Source organism: Amphiura filiformis, chromosome 8 (assembly GCF_039555335.1).
Source record: "Amphiura filiformis chromosome 8, Afil_fr2py, whole genome shotgun sequence".
Taxonomy (NCBI): domain Eukaryota; kingdom Metazoa; phylum Echinodermata; class Ophiuroidea; order Amphilepidida; family Amphiuridae; genus Amphiura; species Amphiura filiformis.
The window spans coordinates 58,856,825-58,879,937 of record NC_092635.1 but is presented as its reverse complement, the minus strand read 5'-3'; the positions used below and the strand labels follow the sequence as shown (position 1 = coordinate 58,879,937).

The 23,113-nt window shown below is 37.2% G+C and overlaps 1 protein-coding gene across 7 annotated transcripts in view; it reads left to right on the top strand.

Moving 5' to 3' along the window:
* Positions 1-23,113, top strand: part of LOC140159295 (uncharacterized) — a 279,856-nt gene that overhangs the window by 158,904 nt on the left and 97,839 nt on the right. For 6 of the 7 annotated variants that reach the window (XM_072182718.1, XM_072182716.1, XM_072182717.1 and 3 more), the window contains exons 2-3: positions 16,826-16,997; positions 19,141-19,179. In XM_072182718.1, the coding sequence (XP_072038819.1) occupies positions 16,826-16,997; positions 19,141-19,179 (211 nt within the window). The remainder of the gene's footprint in view (positions 1-16,825; positions 16,998-19,140; positions 19,180-23,113) is intronic. The other variant, XM_072182712.1, reaches the window with a different exon arrangement.

Sequence of the window (23,113 nt, the reverse complement as noted above, 5' to 3'; positions counted from 1 at the left end):
TTAAGAAGTAAAGGTTCAACTTTGAACCGTTCCTTGACCCCATATAGAATCCTTCTAAAATAGTCCTATCAAGAACCAAAAAAGTGCTGTAAGAACCATTTTGTCTCTTTGAAGAACTACTCCCAGCTTTACAAAACCTTGACAGAATAGTTTAGAACCTTTAAGAACCCTCAAGATTTATGAGGGTTCTTGGACCATGACTGGTTCTATATGCCTACACTATATTCTGAAAGGGTTCTATGCTAATCTGATGGTTGAAAGAACTAAAAAGGGGTCTTGCAAGCTAATAAGCACCTTTTCCTGAACCATTTTTGAGTAAGGGTTCCATATATAGACAGGGATGTAAATCTTCAGGCAATTGCATAATTTCAGGTAATTTAGCTTGGATCTTCCCTGTACAAAGTATAGGGAAATACACATTTTCAGGCAAAGTTAAAGCAGTTTCAGGCATTTCATTCTGTATAGAGAAAGAAAAAAATGGTTAAGTCAAACCTTTATTTCTTAGAGTGTACATACTGCTTAGGTGGTGTGGTATGGGGTATAAGTTTAAGGATGATACCATAGTACTAGGTGTGCAATGAATCAGCATCCGTGAAAGTAAGAAGTAGTAAGTTTCCTTCTGATAAAACATTCAATGTTTTGTTAGAATTATATTGGATTATTGGACAAAATAAAAGCATTTTCATTTGAGATCATAATTATGAGCTCATACAACACATCCTTTTTGAAGCTAGAAATGAGCTCGCACAACATAACCTTTTTGTTGGAGCTTTAAAATTATGTCATTTTAGTCAGCCAATTTTGGATCCAGGTACCATGGAGATCAATTTCTTGTATGCAGGATTTCATTGTCTATTAGACCAAATCAGACCATACTAAAATTTAAGCTAATTTTTCCGGAATTCATGGTGGGTGAAAGTCATATTCATGACAGATAGGGAACATATCATTGACAATTAGTTAGACCTAGAATCTTATATTAGCCAATGAATCTATTCAGTCAAAGAAAATTATATTTAGTTCTGTCAAGTTCTATAAACTCAGCATATTTTGTTCAAAAGATTTCCAGGATTCCTAAATTACTTATAATTTAAAAGATCATTCACCCTTTGTCAAAGACACTCGCAATCCTAGCCTGAAATATCATGGTCCTACTTGTTCCTTTCTCACTATAGGGCCATATGCAAATTCCTGGGCACCCATATAGCCTAAGTCCCACAGCCCTCTCTCACAACTAATCAAACATAACAGATAATCATGGGGTGAGGCAAAGCCCAAAAAATAAAACGTCTCAACTCAACACAGCACAACACAATGCATCACAACACAACACACCGGGACAACACAACACAAGGTGACAACAACAACGCTGAGACAATAAGACAGCGACAACATAAAGCAAACCAAGAAACATTTTATCATTCTTACTTTTGTAAAGTGCAAAAGTTTTAGGACATGGAAGTAACTTTAGCAAACTGGTACTGAAAACAGCATAGACTTCCTCCCTGGTTTACTGGAAAGGAGTACCCCTTAACCTAGTCCATTATAAAAGTCAGGGCCATTATTTAGTCTAATCGCCCACTTGCAATATTATTATCTGTGTAAATAAACAGTAACCCCACAAATAGTAGCCCACTTTCTGCTATCATTGTTAGAAAAGTGCGTGCAACTTTCTGATGTGATTGTGAAATTGTGATTTTAAAGCAAACGGATGGCATAGCAGGTTTATTTGGTAGTCTTGCGGTTGGTAGTTTATGTTGGTAGTGATGGTTGGGTTAACATGGGTAATGCCTGATTTGAGATGTGGGGTATGTGATTAATTAGCTAATAACATCAATGTGGTTGTTTGATGTCAACAGTGATGATGCACTTGCTATCTTAAAGTGATGTTATCGTGCCTTCAAAATACCGTACTTATGAGCTACTGCATGTGCACAGGACTTGGCTGAGGAAGTTTAGGGGAGTAATCACTCCTATGTGCTACAAAAGCCAAGACACCAGGGGTTGAACTAGGAGGGCAACGGGGGCAAGGCAAATTTTCAGGAGGCAAGCTTAAATGAAAATGGTCAAAAATGGGCTAAAAAGTAAGGCCTCTTACAGGGGGAGAGGGGGCAAGACTTCTCACGGGGGAGGGGGGATTGGTCACTCTTGGACACCTTAAAAGTAAAGGCCTGGACCAATGGGCCCTGGCCCTAGTTATTGAGGTCCCTGGTTTTTGTAAATTCAGAATTCCTTTATTCAAGAACCTCCTTTGATATGCATGCTCTCCCTTTTAAAGGAGTTTTATTATCTGGTGGAGCTTGGGGCTGAGCTGGCCCATTAGATGCATGATTTGACACTATTGCAAATGGCAAGGACTGTGATGATTGTAGTTGTCATAATTTTATAGGTCATTGTACTCTTCATCTTAGATTCAGGAAATATACTTTGACCAAACAGGCAGCTATCTAATTACTTGAGATCTGGGTCCTTCTTTCCATTTAAAAATAATATTGTTTCAAATAATTTGTCCCACAAAATGCCTCACCCAAGAAGTTAATAGACTGTGGGTAAACAGTTTTGTTTCTTGCCCCGGGCGCTACCAACCCTAGTTACGCCACTGGTTGTAGATTGGCCAAATCAGTGTCAATAGATATAAGCAGGTATCATGAGTGTGGAGTTTTGGCAAGTGTTCTTCCAAAGATTTTGATAAAAAATATTTACTAGTATAGCAATCAAATTTTCATACACACCTCCTCATTTAACTTTGCCCCTCCCTCCAGATGAAAATCCCAGCACTGGAGCATTTCATCATCAACCATTGAAGTAAAACTGATGTATTTTGACTCCAGTGACACTGACTGTAATCTTTAATATTTTGTACAATTTTTGAGCAGCTGAAGGAGAAAGGAAGTAGAAGTGACAAGAGGTGATCCATGGCCTAGTTTAGAAAACTGGAAACTATAGTGCTGTTGACCTCTTTCCATCAGGAGTTGGATGAACTTTGTCATCAATTGAGTTGTTGGCATTGCTGACATGGGGGGGGGGGGTGTCATTTATCATCTGAATGGGGTCCCAAATATGTAAGGGGTCATAATTAAAGGGAGGGGGTCAGACCGTCATACAATTCTCCGAGGGTGATGCTTTTTAGTATGCACTAAAAAATCATTACTGTTTCTACTGGGAATGTCACCGTTTACGCCCACTATTAACCACCTCAAAAGGTGGTTGACCATAGACGGTAACCGCATCGCCCGACTGACATCACCCTTCACACCGATCTGTTTGTGCTGGGAATGTTACCACATATTGACTCAACTCATCCCGCATTGCTAAGCTTCATCCCCATCACCCATTAACCCTTTGTTCAGTAGAAACACATTGTCAATAGACTGTATAGACCCCATAATAAGAGTCCATTTTCTTTGGTCTAAATTCCATGGAAAGAACTCCAAATGGAAAAATGTGTGTATGTGGAAATTTGTTGAAAAAACTTGCTGAAAACATGGAAGTATTTCATTTGCACTTCACATTGAAAGGAAGTTAACCTTGATTTTTGTGAAGGTTACAGGTCCCTAGAGGTAACATTTGAATTTCAACTCTGTCGTCATGACAACCAGTATAAATACAATGTTAGTTAAAGAGTTGATATGTTTCTAGCAGGCATTTTAGATGCTTTATAACCTTTTTGCTTTCAGATGAACTTTTAGAGATCTGGCTGTACCAGCAGGGTTATGAGATAGACCAACTATATGAACAAAGAAATTGGAATTCATTGGAATTGAAGGAAGGTTACCTTTTAAGCTTATCAGTGTCAAAGTTATAGTTTGCAGCCCACTGACTTTCAACCAGCTATGCTTTTACCCCATGAGAACTACATGCCGATTGGCCAAAAAGAAGTTTTCATTATCGATTGGACCAATCAGCAACATTGTTAGAATGATTTCACCATGCAAAAAATAGGGGTGAATTATTTGCAAAGCTCCATTCTGAAAGTGAAGATATCACATAGTTGACCAATCAGAGGCAATGATAGATCGGCAGGTAGTGCTCAGGGGGTTAAGGATTTGAACTGTTCTACTTCCTTGTAATAACTTTCTTGAAACATTTTAATCTTCAAATCGATGTATTTCTCTATTAACGGCTTCACAGTTGATTTAGCTTCCGTCTTTTAGACAAGTAATTTCTTCATTGAAGTCACTGCTATTACCCTTTTCTCAAAACGTTATTTGCTCATAATGCTGACTTGTGCACATGCATCTTTCAATTGGCAATTCAGGATGTGTATTTCCTGACCTAAGCTTTTCCTGCATTGCAGCCATGTTTGTTCCTTAATAAATTGAAGTAAAAAGGGTCTTATCATATACAGGATTTGTGTAATTGTGCTGTTTGTGGCTTGTTTAGTATGAAGATGTTTATATTTACCTCCAGTAGTGTAGGGTAGGGGGCATAATCAGGACTTTTAGAGGGGGAGGGGGAGGAGGATAGGCAACTTGTAAGGGGGGGGGGGGCATTTGACCATAAAATGGTAAAAAATGGGCTAAAAAATGCAAAAATTAATATGGGGGAGGATAAACCTTGTCATGGGGGAAGCAAAGCTGCCCTTGTCCCTGGCTACTCCACTGGGGCAGGGACAGTGTAGTTTCTTCCCATCCTGTATTTTGCTAACAACATCCTTTTCAAGAAATCTTTGAAACAAGATTATTAAGCCAGCCCAGATAACATATCCATACAAAAAAAAGGCTTGTATAAAAGAGGTTTTACTGTAAGAAATCAAATATGTTGATATTACCAGGTTAAGTGCAGGTGCCTTCATCATGAAGGCAATTAAATTACTAGGAAGGTGCAGGTGCCTCCATCATGAATGCAATTAAATTACTAGGAAGGTGCAGGTGCTTTCATCATGAAGGCAATTAAATTACTAGGAAGGTGCAGGTGCTTTCATCATGAATGCAATTAAATTACTAGGAAGGTGCAGGTGCGTCCGTCATGAAGGCAATTAAATTACTAGGAAGGTGCAGGTGCCTCCATCATGAAGGCAATTAAATTACTAGGAAGGTGCAGGTGCCTCCATCATGAATGCAATTAAATTACTAGGAAGGTGCAGGTGCCTCCATCATGAAGGCAATTAAATTACTAGTACAGTGCAGGTGCCTCCATCATGAAGGCAATTAAATTACTAGGAAGGTGCAGGTGCTTTCATCATGAAGGCAATTAAATTAATAGGAAGGTGCAGGTGCTTCCATCATGAAGGCAATTTATTTACCTATTTACACATGGACAGAATTCAATAACGAATAAAAGATGATATCACACCTTGACATACAAGTAGCCTATATCTACATGAGAATGTCAAGTGCCAAGGATAGAGTATTGCAATTATGTAACAATTGAATCAATGTCTCCTGTTTTTCAAACTAAATTTTGAAATTGACTAAAAAATAAATGGACATGCCAATTATTGAAAAAGTGGCTTGGGAGGGAGATAGTGTATTGATGGAATAATATTGAAGAGTCAAAACATCATGTGATAAATCTATAGATAATAGACATGTTCCTATTTGTAGGAAAAGAGCTGTAGATAAATGAGGTTTATACAAGGTAACCAAGTCTGCACCTTTTTTCTGCTTTTTGCATTTTTTCTTGCCTGGATTATTGATAAATCAAATCAAATCAATCAAATGAAGGACAAATGTACCTTAGTATTGTCTTAGGGATTCTATAAGGATAATCTGTGATTTGCATGATTTCTAAAACATTGGTCATGATCCACACTATCATTCAAGGCAAATGAATGGATTTCAGGTTCAAAATCATACCAGTTTGCAAGGTATCCCTCTTTTCTTTGCCCATACTCAGTGGTAACAGTTCATCTCTAGTTTAATCTGGTTTACCGCAAACCGCAGGAACATATTAAACGCAATCTTACTAATATGAGCAGTAACCAGCTTGGTACTCGCTGCGGTGGTTCCCAGTTTCTTGTTGACATATGACGTGATCATTAGCGTCCATCATGCCTGGGTGGTACCCATATGAGTAGATGTGTTGGTCGCTTGATGTCTTATAATGTGATTGTTTTTGTTTTGTCATCAGCCGGAGGCAGACTCAAAACAGATTGATGTGACTAGAATAGAAAGCTGGAATGTTTATGAGGTGGTTAGGAGAATGTTTATTTGTTTGTTTACTTGTTTTTGAAGTTAGGATGTCTGTTGGGTGACTAAGACTACCAGTGATAACAAAAGATGTATCGGAAATTGTTAGACCATACTGGTTCATGTCATGTGTCAACCGGTTGCCTACTGACATTTATCAGGGCTTGCTCCAAAAGGTGACTGTGCTTGTTGGAATAAGATGTTAATGCTGCTGATGCTGCTGATGGTGATGATGAAAATCATGCCGATGATGGCAAGGTTGATGATGATGAAGAAGAAGATGATGATGATGATTATCAGGACTTGCTTCAACAGGTGACTGTGCTTGTTGGAATAAGATGTTAATGAAGCTGCTGCTGCTGCTGCTGCTGATGATGATGATCATATCAAAACCTTTCTATGTGAAAAGTAACATGTTTTTTACCCAAAATAATATTCACTGCGCAATGAAAAGCTACAGTGACCTTGATAAACGCGAGCTATGTGGAGTCATGCTAAAAATAGATCGTATAGTCTATGCAAAGTTCACGCTGGTCGCATTTCACTGTAATGCTAATTATGCTGTGCCATATAGACTGTGACTAAGACTAGCAGACCCAGCGAGTTATCGAAGGGACTAGAATTGACTTCTGATTAGGGGGTACCCATAGTTTTTTGTATGCGGCGAGACTAAATTCAGGTCTATCATAACCATTTTTAGATGACCATTAGGGAAAATGTCTATACAGTCGATTAACCCGAGGACATTTTTAATAGCGTAGCGCTATTAAGAGAGTGACTGTTGGAACAGGGCAGGTTTGACAGGAAAACCCAGAAAACTTGATTCCACGCAGGGAAAGGAACACAATTTAGTGAAAACATGGAATAAATAAAAATTCAGGCGGGTTCATGGAAGCACCTACAGCTTCAAAAAAATAATTTTAGGGTTAAGGAATATCTCAAGGTAATATAAACGTGGGAACAGAATTCTGAGTTCACTAGTTCGAAATTGACGGCGATTTAAAGAAAAATTTGGCCATTTTTAGCTAGTTTTCTGTTGCGTTTTGAATGGCCAAGTCTGTCGTGGATTCACTGATTCTGAAATGTTACTAAAGGTTTTGATATGGATGACAAATGATGATGATGATGATGATTATCAGGACTTACAGGTGACCGTGCTTGTTGGAATAAGATGTTAATGCTGCTGATGATGATGACAATGCTGACGATGGCAAGGTTGATGATGATGAAGAAGAAGATGCTGATGATGATGACAATGATGATAGTGACGATGATGATGATGACAGTGACAAGATAAAAGATAACAAAGTAAATGAAGTGACAGTGCATTCAATGATAACAAAAAAGACAACATGATTCTGCAAATCATAATGTTTTAATTTTGTTGCAGATGTTCAATGTCATTACCATTAATTGGTGAGCGGTTATCGTTGAGTTGGTCCAACCCCAGCTGATTCAACAATGTTCAGTTACACCCTCACTTGGGGCTCTTGTGCCACACGCAGATGTAAAACAAATAGTACAAGCTATTATTTACATGGAAAGTTAACGCAATATTGTAAGAATTCTGAGAATTTCACCCCCCCCCCCAAAAAGAGAAGTATTATATACATTCCTTGAACTAGTTTCAGCTCCTTGAGTGGGGTGGTGTGAAGCATGCACGCCTTGCACGGCCGTGCAGTTGCAAGCTGGGTGAAATTTATAGTGCGAGAAAAGGCTTGCTATTATTTCTACCCAAACTAATGATGGACAATGGATTAAGAAAATGTTTCTTTCCAGTGTCTAGATTGTAAGTGCATGTGTATCAGCAAATTGGCTGATAAATATCTGGATAGGATATATAATGCAGTTCAGGAAGTAATTCCAAGACTTCTAACACCAAACTGTCGATACAGACATTCATAACATAGACTTATAATTACATAAGAACCTGGTATTTGTGTTATTCCGTTTGGTCGTTGCAATTATTTTTATATGATATCATATTGTACTGTTGCTGATTGTGAAATCTGTCATTGCCAGTCGGTCTGTTCTCACGGTTTCGAGAAACGTCGTTACGCTATGTTCGATGTTCGTCATTCGTCATATATTGCCTTAGTCGTTATTATGACTTGGTTCACACGCTATTACCCGTGAATAAAGCCAATGCCAAATTAATTGACTCTGAATACTGAGGTACATGTTCCCTATTGTGCACACCAAAGCAAAGCCTTTGAACCACGGTTGATTGACGATGAAAAGTTTCCTTTTTTCATTGAATAATATTGAGCATAAGAATGAACTTGACAAAGATGGATTTTGCGGTTTTAAAAAGGAAGTGCACCACATGGTAATATTTTTGTTGTTGGGAAATACCTTTTGCAAGTTGGCAAAATGTAGGCACTAGGATCCACAACATGCTCATCTATCAGGCACAGTTCTTTAACCCCAATATATTTGCACATTCATTGGATGACCTTTGAAAATTTAGGTATATAATCTCATTCTCTTCAACTTGAGTTCCAAATTTTTCGCTATGATTGTTTATTGAGGTTATTGAACTATGCCATTGGGATGAGGCTATTGTGGTCCATAGTGAGGTGAATGGAAAGTTGGTAAGCTTCAAGGATGCCAAAAATAGGCGAAATATTTGAAATAATTACTAGAAACTAGATGCTCCAGTACTAAATAGCTTAAGTACAACACAATGTACAAGCCATAGCCTGAGTCTCGAACCTAAGGCTATTTGGAATCTATTTCAGATACTGTATGCATTAGGATCGATATATTTTGATATTATTGTCCACCAGAAGTCGTTATTTTGTTGTTTGATATCAAGTTGCAATTATCAAGTACCTGTGGTCATGTAGGTAAACCTAAATGAAATAGTGGAAAGGTGAGAAGCTTTTTGGTGTTTCACAGAATTTAGCTTGTTTACAAAAGGCAATGCTGGGCTACTTTTTATAATGTATAAGGTACTTGACATAATAGTTACAGGTGTAAAAAATGATTTCAGCACGAGAATTCCATCTGTTTGTGTTTGTTTCTTTTTGCAGCACCGGGTTGGGAAAAGGAAATCTTTTACCATAAATGTGGCAAATGGTTATAGTTTTAATCAACAATGTTTCACAATGTCACAGGATGTAATAACAATATAGCCCATTTCACCATCTGCTCTATTCAGGCTATTTTCTCCATGGTTACCCAAATAAATATTTTGAGTGAAATTATTGTTATGGAAAATTATGTTTATTAAGTATTGGAATAATTAATACTTTTGTTTGTAATCGGTAAATAATTGACATTCTTCCATTTGCCATACTCTTGGCTTTTGATTTATATAGCTAAAAATAAAGTTGAACATTATTGTAAACAAATTCAAAAGTTGGAAATAGATGTAATGCTGTGACGCAGGTGCTCCCCACTAGCCACTGACTTGCCTACATTTAAAAGAATTTGTATGATTTTGGAATACATGGGATTTGATGAAATCTGATATTAGGTGCAGGCCTATAAGTTCTGGTATACCAGAACGAAATTCAAATTTGACGATATTTTTGCTAAACGAATTAATCTGCAAGACATTTTTGGTACATAAACATTATGTAGCCAGAGGTTTCCAGTGGTATAAAAATCTCAACTTTTCTTGAAAAAAGTGGGGGGAATGAGGCTGAGGATCACAAAATGTACTTTTAAATTTCTTATTTTGTGATATTTCTTAAACCATACAAATCTAGCATATTGCATAAGGTTTAAGGCATGTCTGTGACAGATCTCCTTTTTCTCCTGCAAGTTGATAACCCAATAGAACAGACAGCATCTGGCTAACATGATTTAAACTATCGAGAAAGAGAAGACCATGTGTGGGTGTGACTGAATAAAGTAAAAACAAAGCAGAATGGCCTCAACTTGATTTAAATTGATCATGGAAACGAACAAAATGAATTGCAAACGAGAACAAAAAACGTAATTTGCATTGGCTTGGTCTAAGTAGGTACAAGAACGGTGCAAAAACATTGAGTCTGAACAATTACATTATGCTACTGGTTAAATACATTTACTGTGAATTGACGCATAGGTTTACTGTTTGTTTTGTAAAGATAGACGGTCTGTAACCCAGTTACATGGTGCTTAATGTGTGTTATTGCACTAGGTTGAATAAGTACTCTGTGCACCTTTACTTGGTTTTACATTCAGAAATATTTCATGATTTTGCCAAAGTTAAAGCTATGAAAGGTGTAATTTAAAATATAAATTGATTGATGAAAGAAAAATAAAAGGTTGTGCATCAGATTTGGAGAAGTTGAGCTTCATTTCATTACACAAGCTCTAATGATAGGCCCTTATCATTGGTCTCAGTAGTCAGTATTAAATGAAAAGTTTGAAGCAATTGTTTATAACATGTGGTAATCTCTTAGTTAGGTTCCCTAACATAAAGAGATGAAGCAAAATTCAGAACTGGAAAAATCTTGATCAATGCAGATAATTGCATACAATGTGGGTTAATCCCAAATATGGACAGCCTTCCTTTTTAAAGGGAATTTTTATATACATCATTTTTCATGTGAGATATTCATGATATTTACGATAGCCTGCCTGGTTCAGCTTTGGATCAATAAGGATCCATCGCCATTTACTTACATTGTAGTATACTTGTTCACTGAGGACAAAAAGTATTGCGATGGTGGGCGAATAGTCTCCACGTAATCACAGGAAACATACAGGGTGTGCAAATAATTTTGTTTGGCGCATTTTCACCGGCATCTACATCACTTTCTATCAAACTTCCTTAATTCACAACAAAAACAAGAAGACTTATGTCTGATGTGAATAGAGTGACAGAATGCAGATTGACAGAAGGTGCTATGAACTTTGTTAAGCTGAGTCCACACAGAGGCAGAAACTTTGGAAACTTTGGAACACTTGAGAGTTCAGTCAGGGGTTTTGGCCATGTAGACATATTTAGAGGTTTAGCACATAAAGGGAAACTTGGAAGTTTGGCCCACCTCAAACCTGGAGATATTTAGGGAGTTTACACCTTTAAGTACACTCAGAGGAAACTTTGAGGTTTGTGCCATGCAAACTTGTTCAATTGAGGGTTTTGATTATGGTGTATGATTATGCATGATTTGTCAATCCTTGTTGCTCCTCATCTAATCTCATCTCATCTCATCCCATCTCATCTCACCTCTCCTGATCTTATCTAATCTCATCCCATCTCATCCCATCCCATCTCACCTCACCTCACCTCACCTCACCTCACCTCACCTCATCTCATCTCATCTCATCTCATCTCATCTCATCTCATCTCATCTCACACCTCATCTCAACTCATCTTACCTCATCTCATCTCACCTCACTTCGTCTCGTCTCGCCTCGCCTCGCCTCGCCTCACTTCACCTCACCTCATCACCCACTGTTTGAAGCCCTCCTCTAGCATTTTCCATAATGTTTCTGTCTTTTTCTGTTCTTGACCAAGTTGTTGTAGGTGGTGATGTCATCTCTTCATCTCCTTTTCTGTTTTCCTTTCCTCCTTTTTCTGGTCCTTGGTTGCCATTCTGTTAGTCTCTTGGACCATCTATTGCCTTGTGGCTCAAGAGTTTTATCTTTTAAAAGGACCTTGTGTCCAGACACAACTCATTCATTTCCTACTTGTAGCCCATGAACATGTTTAAAACAAAACTGTCAAGAGATTACACAGGAGATTCTGCTTTAAACATGTTCAGGGGCTAGGAGGGTCCTAACCCTTGGGAGGTATACCCGTCTGAATACGGCCTATTGAGAAAGAGGATGTATCATGGCTGACATCATAAATTGATCAATGTAAGGAAATATACCATAAAACACAAGTGGAAGGAAGAACATTATAGTGGATGTTTTCAGTATGTTTTTCTTAGCGCATATTGTAAGTCCCTCACAGTGTTAACAGACATTGCAACTATCAGGATCACTTACTATCCTTGCCAACCTCTATTTTTGATGCAATATGATCGTACAATGATTGATATGATTTGGTTGAAAACATCAAAGTCTATGTTTATTGCCAAAGTCAATTTTCAGATGTTGGGTAATAATGTTTTTATCAATTTCCTTAACTTTTAGCAGAAAATAAAATTACACTGATGGGAAAATATGAGCCTTTTTGTTATTTGAATGGTGTTACACTGAGGAGGAGGAGGAGGAGGAGGAGGAGGAGGGGGCTATCAAATTGGGTACCCCATCTTTGGGTTTTAAATATGAGCAGATGAAGGCCAATAATTTGAGTGAACTGGTTCCCATCATAGATAGACAGTTTCCTCCCTAGTGTATTCATGATCTAAATTGAAACATCTACAATTTTGTGCCAAGTTCGTTGGGACAGTTGATGTTTTAAAGATCAAATTCCTGTGAATTGAATATCACTTTAATGATATTTATAGGCCTTCTTTATGATGTATTCTGACCATCTTTGAGCATAGATTATGCTTTGAGACAGTAGATCAAATTCCTGTGAATTGAAAATTTGGCTGAAAATACATGATATGTTTCATCATATTCATAGCTCATGTTCATGATGTTAAATACTTACTACCCCGGAAACAATGTTGAAGCAGACATTGAACGTAACCACTCAACATTGAATAAGGGGAATGGGGATGCGTGAAATAAACATACTGTCCCAAGCTTTTTGCGCAGGATTGTAGGTCTATTTTGCAAGATGAAGAGAGAACTCCTTGTGTATTACATGTAATCATGAATCTAGGATGGAGCGATACTCATTGTGCTTAGGACTGTAATCAGCCAATATAATTATGGGTAATATAATCACCCCTCCTCCCCCCCCCAAAAAAAAAGGGTTTACTTTTCTGATTACACTCAGTGTACTTGAAAACATTGAAATGAACAAGGAGGTCAGCTTTCTTTTTTGAAAATGCCATTTTAGGGGACTGAAAATTCATTTTTACATGCAAACTGCCAAATAACAAACTATTTTGGAAATTGGGTAACATTTCCCATTATTTCCTATGGATTTCTTACATGGAAATTCCTCCAAATCCTGAAATTTCCCTGGAATAAGTTTCCTGAATTCCAGGCCTGCTAATTCATGTAGCAGTAGATCTGCATTGTATGCTTTCAAATAATTCCATATCAAATCATCAATTACAGAAAATGAAATATATTTAGAATATTATCACTCTGATCTATTTATTCACAAATATTTTAAACAAAATATTTATTGCTCATCTTAAACTGTGCCAGCTAGCTTCGGGTTATTTCGTGTCTGATGGAATCAGAATCGTGTACATTCCATCAAAACCCACTCATAACTTGTCATTTTCAACTCCAAGCAATTAGTTTTCCATACAATTGCAGTGATAGATAGATATATGTATAGGAAATATTTATTGAATGTGTGTTGTTGACAAGTAGGCAATAATAGTTGATGTGACTAAACAATAGCTATCTATTTAATAGAGATATCTGTCTGATACTATCAGCCTCTAGGGAAAGCAATGTCTGTATGGATTAGGCATGATTAGTAACGTTAGGGCACGTACAACGTGAACTGTCTGGATCATAATGCGTAATCGTAATCATCAAAGATTTGTTTGATGCCTTGTCCGTTAATCCAGATTTGTCTACCAATACACTTGGTCTTTGGTCATCTTACTTTTTTTGTATCAAGCTTACACTAGGATCCAATACATGCTCATCTATCAGGGCACATTTCTTTAACCCCAATACATGTGTACATTCATTGAATGACCTTTGAAAATTTGAATACAAAACCTCATACTCTGCAACTTGAGGTCAAATTTTGCACCATGATTATGTAATTGAGGTTATTGAACTATGCCATTGGGATGAGGCTCTTGTGGTCCATAGTGTTAAGTGGTTAGGTAGAGTTGATGAAACCCGGAGGGGGGGGGGTACTCAAGTTTGGTTTTGGTAGGGACGTGCCGCTGAGATTTTGGAAGAAGACCCATAAATATACCAATTTTTCAAGAAATTTGGACCCATTGATATACCAAAAGTCAAAATTTTCGGCCGAATTTACCCAAAATTGTCTTAGTTTTTACAAATTTTCCCAAAATTTTGTGAAAATTTTGGCTAGATTAAGGAAAAATTGGGCTGTTTTCCGAAAAAATTGAAAAAGGACCCATTCATATACCAAAATAGGATTTGAAAAAGGGGTCATTGATATACCAGAAGGCTGAAAATGCTACCCATGTTTGTGGCACGTACTTCGGATGAAACATGATGAAAGGCGGACATTATTGAAGGATGAAGATGAATACCGTCCTTTTTGGAGATGGGCACTAATTCTTTGTTGGACAAATGCCTACCATGCCTTCCTGTCTTCATACTGGTTGTACACTCTCAGAAAAGAAAGTTCTAAAAGGAACTGTTTTGTCATCTCAGGAGAAACCATGATGGTTCTTAGAAGAAACCATAAAAAGGCACTCTGAAGAACTTTTTTGGTTCTCCAAAACTCTTGTAGAACCTTGATTCGTTCTACAAAAGGTTATTGGATTTTAACGAACCCCTTTTGAATTTGGAGGTTCTAAGGGGAACCTCTGTTTTCAACTCTTAAGATACTTAAATATTTAGAACCTTTAATAGAGAACCAAGGAAGTTCTAAATGACTATCAGAGAACAAAGAAAGTTCCCCAGCATGTCCTAAGCACCTTTTATGGTTCTTCAAGGGTTCTCATAAAAGAACAAAAAGGTTCCTCTTGGAACCTTCTTTTCTTTTTTCAAACTCATTTGATTGGCTTAACTCGTTTAATAGCTGCAAAAATAAGTCTAGCCATTTGGAATTTCCCTCCATTTGGGATTGATTCATTTCTTTAAATGTTAAAACGTGGCTGTTCAACAAAAGTACAGGCCTATATCTACTGCCAATAGATAGTTCTTCTGAACACTTTGAAATGGTGTACTGCCTACTGCCGCTATACAACCTCCACCAACTTCAGGCAGTACATCTAACCTCAATATAGAACCATAGTGTGCCTCTCACTGGTTGTCTCATTGCAGTAACCCAAGCAGTCCTCAAATTAAGACAAACGGATTGATTTACCGACTCAAAAGTTATGTCCCATTTAGGCTGTGCATGGAGAAGCTTCTTTAGTTTCTCCTTGTTATCTGCAGATTTATTCCTGTCCTTGGATAGATCCGACCTTGACAGCTAAATTTTGGGAATCTAATTTCTGGATGCACCTGTACCTATTATTCTGACATTGATGCCCAATGATGATAGGTGGCATTGGCTTTCTGATTTGCCAGAAGTTCAGGAGTTGATTTGTTTTAGGTGAAGGTGTGATAGTCAAGCGAGGGCAGCAGACAGTGATTGGTAGTGAGCAGATGGTGAATGTGTGAAATGAGTGTCTATACTGATAGTTGTGGTAAATTTGGTAAATTGAATGGGGTTCTTTTTTCAGATAACAATTTATCCTTTAAGCATGATAAATGTTTGCTTTTATTTTAGAAAGTGTTTTGAATACAGGCATGAGAATTTTCAGGCTCTTGCCTGAATTCAGGCAGTTCTGTTGTCTAAATTTATGCATTTTATCTTTTTTCAGCCTGTTTTAGGATGCCAAATTCACAGATTTTTTTCAGGCAGTTTTCAAAAAAGCCATTTTCATGCCTGTCAATAGAAAACAAATCATATTCTGTGAGAGAAAAATTAATATTAAAGCTGTCATTTTATGCTTAATCATTTATTGAACTTCTGTATTTTCCATTGACCCAGGCATGTGTCCCTTAGACCAACCTATAGGTAAACAAATAAACAAACAAACAAACAAACAAAACAACAATTTTTCATCAAAATGGAATGGTCAAACTAAATGAATACTAGACAAGCATAACCTTTCCTGGACCGAATTCTACAAGAGGGTGAACTATTGTTATATGTTGTGTGTCTAACATTATTGTCATCAAAAATGTTTTGTACTTTATCAGTGAAGTTATTTTGGCATACTGCATGCATGGTTGTTTTTGACATATTCATATAGCAAATGAAAGAAAGTGGCAGTTATATCCAGGGGCACATTGAACTTCTAAATGCATACATCCTTTCTTCCGTTTAGTTATTTTAAGCCTGGAAAAAATATCTTGACAAAAATTCAGAAAGTGTCATTTGATGTTATTATTAGTAACATTCGTTGTATGGTGTTAGAAAGGATGTACCTTCCTTTATAGCAAAACTGTGTGCCTATGTTAAAAACAAAGGAAAATCACCATCACTACCCCCATGAAAAAAAATAACAATAACAAAAACAAAGGTGAGACAAACCAACAGCAAACAAAGCAACAGCTCTCCTAAATAACTCGTCAAGGTATTACATATGATGATTGAAAAAGCGGGGCGTTTTTACACATATGTCAATCGCAAATTGATCACGAAATGGACATTGGGAAAATGTTGAGAAGCTGAATTGGGCATAGATTATAAACTTGCCATAAAGGAATAGCAGTGCATGTGTTTATTAGAAGTAGATCTTTGTTGTAAAATCATACATCTCACATTTTGTAGATTGCCAAAGTTATCCGTCTCTATGAAGTAACAATTTTTCATGAAACCTTGACATACGTCACTCTGTATTTTACTCTATTGTTTAGATCCGTCAGTAAGTTAATACACCGACGAACTGTAAGAAGTAAGCAATAACTGTATAAGAAATATTTCTGTTATAATTAATGATGTTTTTGTTTCTTTTTGCCTGTTTCAGGAGGGCCACCAGTATTTAGAAAGGCCCTGAAAGACAGAAGAATACTACAGGATGATAAAGTCACCATCAAATGTGAAGCAGAGGGACTACCTGACCCCTCACTTACTGTCAGAAAAGATGGCCAAGTATTAACACAAGGAACTATTAAAGGAGTTTCAATAAAACATTTTTCGTAAGTATAACATGTATTTTCTTATGATGTTTTAATGATGAATTTAGGTTTGATTGAAGTAGGACTGGTGAAGGGGGCAGGATGGGGTTATAATAACACTCGTAGAAATTGAAGAACTTTTTTGTCTTCTATGTGGTATCAAGAACCAAAACAGAGCCTCTGAACTCCAGAGAACTTTACAGAACCTTTTAGGTTCCTCACATAACCCTCTCAGTTTAGCCGAGAACCTTTTCAGAATAGTTTAGAACCTTTTTTCCAAGAATCCTCATGTTATTCTGTAAATCTGAAAATGGTTATTTAAAAACTCAATATGAACGCTCAAAGTACTTGTTTTGGTTCTTGATAGAACATTTTTCTCTAAGAGTTCCACATAGAAGACAAAGGGGTTCTAAATTTTAAGAGTGTTTGGAATTCCAGATCAATTAGAAAATGTATAGAGGCCTTGCATGTGACGTATCATCCCGTAAATATGGCGGACTACTCAAATGCATTCAACAAAAGCATGATTGCAATGACAACATTTGATTGAATGTACTGCACTCCGCCATATTACTACGGTGAAGGACACCGGCTCAAATCCTTTGTTTGGAGCGAATCGATAATTTCATGCAGGGCCTCTATAGTTACAGGTGGACATACATACATGATCATATTTGAGAAGATGTCCTTTTTAAGAGTGGTTTAGGGTTATGGCCAGGACGAAGGTTAGGGTTATTGCTATTAGCAGTTGAGAAGGGTATATTATCCGAATATGTCTGCTAGGTTATTAAGTGTGTCTATAAATGTTACTCTTAGAGTAATCTACACCAAGATGTTACTCTAAGAAGTTGGATGGGAAGGGGAAGAGGATCTTTGGCCACGGCCTGTGTCATATAAACCTTCCATGGATAAACCCAGGTAGTGGATGTGTCTTGCTTACAAGAGAATAGACTGAGAATGGGATACTTTGCCAAGAGGGGTGGGGAGGGTTTTATTTAGAGTCTTGTTTATGCAGGAAAAGGTATAAATAACTATATCAAAATTAATCAAAAGTTAAAGATTGTTACCCATTGCCTTGTAGCCTTATCCTGCATAATTTGTTTGCTACCTTTGGCTGATGTCTTTCATACTCATTGTGATGTTCTGAAGATCATAATTGAACACTTCAACTCTTCCTTTTTGCTTCTTCTTCTAGTGAAGATTCTCTTGTCTTCTTGATCTATGCTTGTTATCTGGATCATTGTCAAATGTTATTGAACCAGGTTTTCATCTGCATACTGATTTACTTCTCATACTGCATGTCACTTCCTCTGACAAAATGTCAGGATAAAAAATGAGACTCAATGCTTTTATGAAACTGACATCTGGTAACTGATTGTCTATTTTGCCTTTCCTTTTCAACTGAAGCTTTGATGGTTGCCATGGATCATTGGGCATTCACATCTATCAAGACATAGTCCTTTAACCCCTATATCCTTGTACACTTATAAAATGACCTTTCAATGAAGTGGGCACAACACAGGCTACTACAGACTAACCACAAACAGTCAAAGTCGCAGCACCACCCGATAATGAGGGCCGATCATTCCACGTAGTGCAACAGACGAAAATGCTACGCATATTGCATATTTTTGCAGTTTTCACATTGACACACAATGCTCTATCACACGCAATGCTGGCATAAATGTAAGACATGCACAATCGTACATGAATGATCGGCCCTCATGAATATGCAAGAATTTGCAGTATACAAAGCACAGGGACTTTACCTAGTACCTGTTGATGGATAGTCTGTTGTTAGTAGTCTGTGCATGTGGGGCACAGACTCTCACATACCACAACTTGAGGTCAAAGTTTGTGCTATGATCGGTGTATGGGGGCTATTGAACTATGCCAATGGGTGATGATGCTATTATGGTCCATAACAAGCACCTCTTATCATTGAATGCATTGAACTTTTGCAGGATTACATCAGGCCGGTGCTGTCTTGGCCTCTTCAACTTCTAATCAATTGATTTTCGTTTTTCTTGCCACCATTAGTGTTACGATCCTTGGATGACTTACTTTGCTTCTTGGAAGCATGCACAAAGCACGGTTCATTTGCATTGTAGAATACAGAACTATCATTCATTTAAGATTTTATTTTCATTTGTGCTATTTCCAGGGACAATATACAGGATGAGGGTAGTGTGACCATGTATAGGTAAAATATCTTGGGCTTCCAGGGTGTGGTTCATGTCCGGATCTTTTGAGTTTTTGCAATTTTCTCATAAGTACATGTGAAAAGTGATGCATGTCTAAAACAAAGTGTTTAGAGAGCTGAATGTCTTCCTTATACATGGGTTCATAGTTCATTCAGTTTTGCAGTTGTTGAAATATTTGGCAGTGGGCATTGAGCCGAAGTCTGACGAATATCTCAAAAACTGTAAAACCAATTTAATTGCAAGCAGACCTTCAGTATGCATTCTTTGGACACTTTTTATGAACAGACTGTATTTCTTTTCACATTGTTTGAGAAAAATACAAATAACTGAACTCAAAATAAATTACCACATCAAGCACACCCGTTAATTAAAGGAAAATATAACCAGGTCAAAGATTGCATGGACTTTGATCACAAATTTAACTTTAATTATAGATATATGCGAAAACCCCCAACAACTAAGGAGCTTCTAACAGTGTATATATATTCCTGTACCTGCTTTCTGTCCCTTTTAAAGACACTTTTGTTTATTCCTTCATTATTCATTCTCACAACATAGAAGAGATGGAATTTCTATAAACTAAGAACCACTACTATACTAGGAACAGCGATCCTAGTATTGGTTCCTAGTCTGTGTAGTTCTACTTCTGTAGCTATCTGTTTTATATACGGAGGAATAATGGCGGAATAAAGGTCTTTTAACCCTAACACTGGACCCTGCTTTTTGGGATCGGAAGTCAAAGAAGATCCGAAAAAGTCAAGGAGAAGAAGAATTTTGACTTGGCACCCCCGGGATTCGAACCTTTGACCCCTCGCATGCCAAGCACACGATCACGGACCGGTAGCTACACGGGTTATTGCTGCCCGGCCAGCAATTCCGTCTGCATATAACACTTCGGGTGATTGCGTCATCGCAGACCCTGGGATTCATGCATGCGCAGATTTTTTCATCGTAAGATTTTGTAAGATTTTTTGGGGTTAGGGTTAGGGTAGGCTTAAATCTGGAAAAATACATCTTAGTTAACCCTAACACTGGACCCTGCTTTTTGGGATCGGAAGTCAAAGAAGATCCGAAAAAGTCAAGGAGAAGAAGAATTTTGACTTGGCACCCCGGGATTGAACCTTTGACCCTCGCATGCCAAGCACACGATCACGGACCGGTAGCTACACGGGTTATTGCTGCCCGGCCAGCAATTCCATCCGCATATAACACTTCGGTTGTGATTGCGTCATCGCAGACCCTGGGATTCATGCATGCGCAGATTTTTTCATCGTAAGATTTTGTAAGATTTTTGGGGGTTAGGGTTAACTGGACTTTTAAACCAAAGCAAAAGCAAGGGGAAATCTGAAATTAGAAACATCAGATCAGCCAGGTCAATGATCGATCAGAGTGATCCATACACGATAGGAAGAAGTATCCCGTGTCTGTTTTAATCAGACTTTCTGAGCTAAGGAGTGTCAATTTTGACCTGAAGTAACATTGGTTGGGACTACATTCAACATAATTAATAAGGGGGAGCCAAGGGGGTTGACTAATTTTTGGTGGATTATGTTGTTTTACTTTGTTCCTTCCATACCTTCCGCTGACAAAGTGGAGTTTCAAGTGAATTGTGGATGGGGTGGTCCACAGACTGTAGAAATCTAGGTCCTACTTGAAGCTTTTGCAAATCCTGTTATATGTATGTTATTTATTCTCAGGCCCATAACCAGGATTTATTAGGGGGGCTGATTTTGGAAAAAGTGGACCTTTTTTCAAAATTTGGACCTTTTTGGACTGGGGGAGGATTGTTTAAAAAGTGGACTTTTTGTCCCAAAATTTGGACCTTTTTTTTTACCCAAAAGGCATTAAAAACCCCAATTTTTTCGCTTGCTATGCTCGCAAATGGGACATTTTGGGCATACATTTTGGGATTTAGGGGACGGTGTCTACCCCAGCCCCCCTGGTTACGGGCCTGTTTATTCTGACATGTAGGTTGGAAACAGGTGCATGTACAAGATGATAGAAAGGATGCTTAGAAGTGTCTAACAATTAAGTAAGGTATAAAACATAATGCAAGCTAACTTGTGGGCTTAAAACATGAGGCAAATGTTAAAGAAATAATATTTAAAAAAATGCTAGCATGTATACAGGGTGTATCAAAATAAGAGTATACATTTTGAAAAATGCCTCTAGATTAAAAAGTATGAGGTATTTGGTCAAAATAATTTAGTTGATAGCTGAAATAGCCACTGAGTCCACAGAGTACTTTTTAATCTAGTGGCATTTTTCAAACCGTATACTTTCTTTTGATACACCCTGTATTAATATGGAAGTATCATAGGACTAATGTAAAAATATTGTATTTCATAATTTAGTAACTGTGTAATCATCAAGTCTAACATAGACATGAAATATGTAGCAACTGTTTGACAAATATTTATTTAACATCTAGTTGTATTCAATCAACACTGTATCAAGTTGAATTGAAACTTTTATTGAGTTCGTAGAAAATGGTAGAAAAGGTTTTAAGAGATGGTGAGACAGGCGTCATTACCAATTATACCACGTCTCCAGTATTAACTGTGGAGTGAGGAAAGTTGGATCTACTAGAGTTGCAAAGTCACTATTATATTGCAGGTTACATATCGTCAGCCTACTACACTAATTGCCCAAGTCATTTTTTTTGTAATTTTGAGAACAAAGTACAAAATATGGTTCAAGTATGCATTTGAATATATTATTCACCAATTTTTTGCAAAAGAACAAATTATAATGATCAAAAATAATTAGGGTGACCAATGTTGATTGTCATTACTGTCAATTATTAAATGGGGATGGTCATCTCCTAAACCAGGACTCGCAAATAGCTATTTGAGGAAGCCTGTCCTAAAACTATCATTTAGATTTTGACCTTCAGTTTTCACATGACTATTTGGTGGCGACTAATCTAGACCCTGTTCACATTAGGAAATTTTCTTCTTTCGACAAACCTCAACCGAAGATTAAAAATCGTTTTTTCCTAATGTGTACCCACTTTTTTTCCTTCGACAAAGATTAAAATTGCTTCGTTCAACGAAGCTAAAACGGTTGTTTTTAAAAGGAATACTTCGTTCGACAAAGCAAATTTTGTAATGTGTATGCTCGCTTCGTTCAACGAAAGAAAGTGATCATGTCACAAGTGACCTTCGTCGGTTTTAATAATAGCCGGGCGTTAATAGCTTCGTTCGAGCTTCGTTAATTTTTATGAAATGTGTACAGTGCAATGTCTTCATTCGGTCTTCGTTCAGCATGTGTACGCATGCTTAATTAGTTAATCAAGATTAACTTATCTTCGTTGGATGAAGAAATTTTCAATCTAATGTGAACAGGGTCCTAGTCGACTATAAAACAGCTGAATTCTTGCAACTCTAGATGGTAAGAGGGTAGGTATCAGTTTTAAGCTTGTGCCAAGCCAGAGGGATCAATTACTGTGAAACTGCTTTCATGAAATATGTTACTCCAATTTGAGAAAAATTGATACATAGTGTGCCAAGTGTGAAAATTTAATACCGTCATTACATGTGAACCCTTGAACTAAGAAATTAGTTGAAAACAAAACTTAATAAGCTTAGAAATTCCTTTGCTTACAAAGTCTGATATCTGTACCACAAAGCATGCTACTCAATTCTGCTTTTATCACCTACATTTTGCAACCTTAGGAAAACCATAAAAAAGAAAGTTTGATTTTGAAACTTAAATGTCTTATGAGGTTCAATTTTCATCCCTATGGGGTTGTGGATGACAAATTGTTCATTTCCCGTCAGAAATTGTATCTTTCTCTTCTTGACCTATGAACTTTAAAAGACAGGATTCAGAAATTTGAACATCACTGGTACACTGCTCAAATATTATGTAAAATTTTACATTATAATGTAGCAACTTTTATTTTTAAATTTTTTACACCTGAGTTTTGAT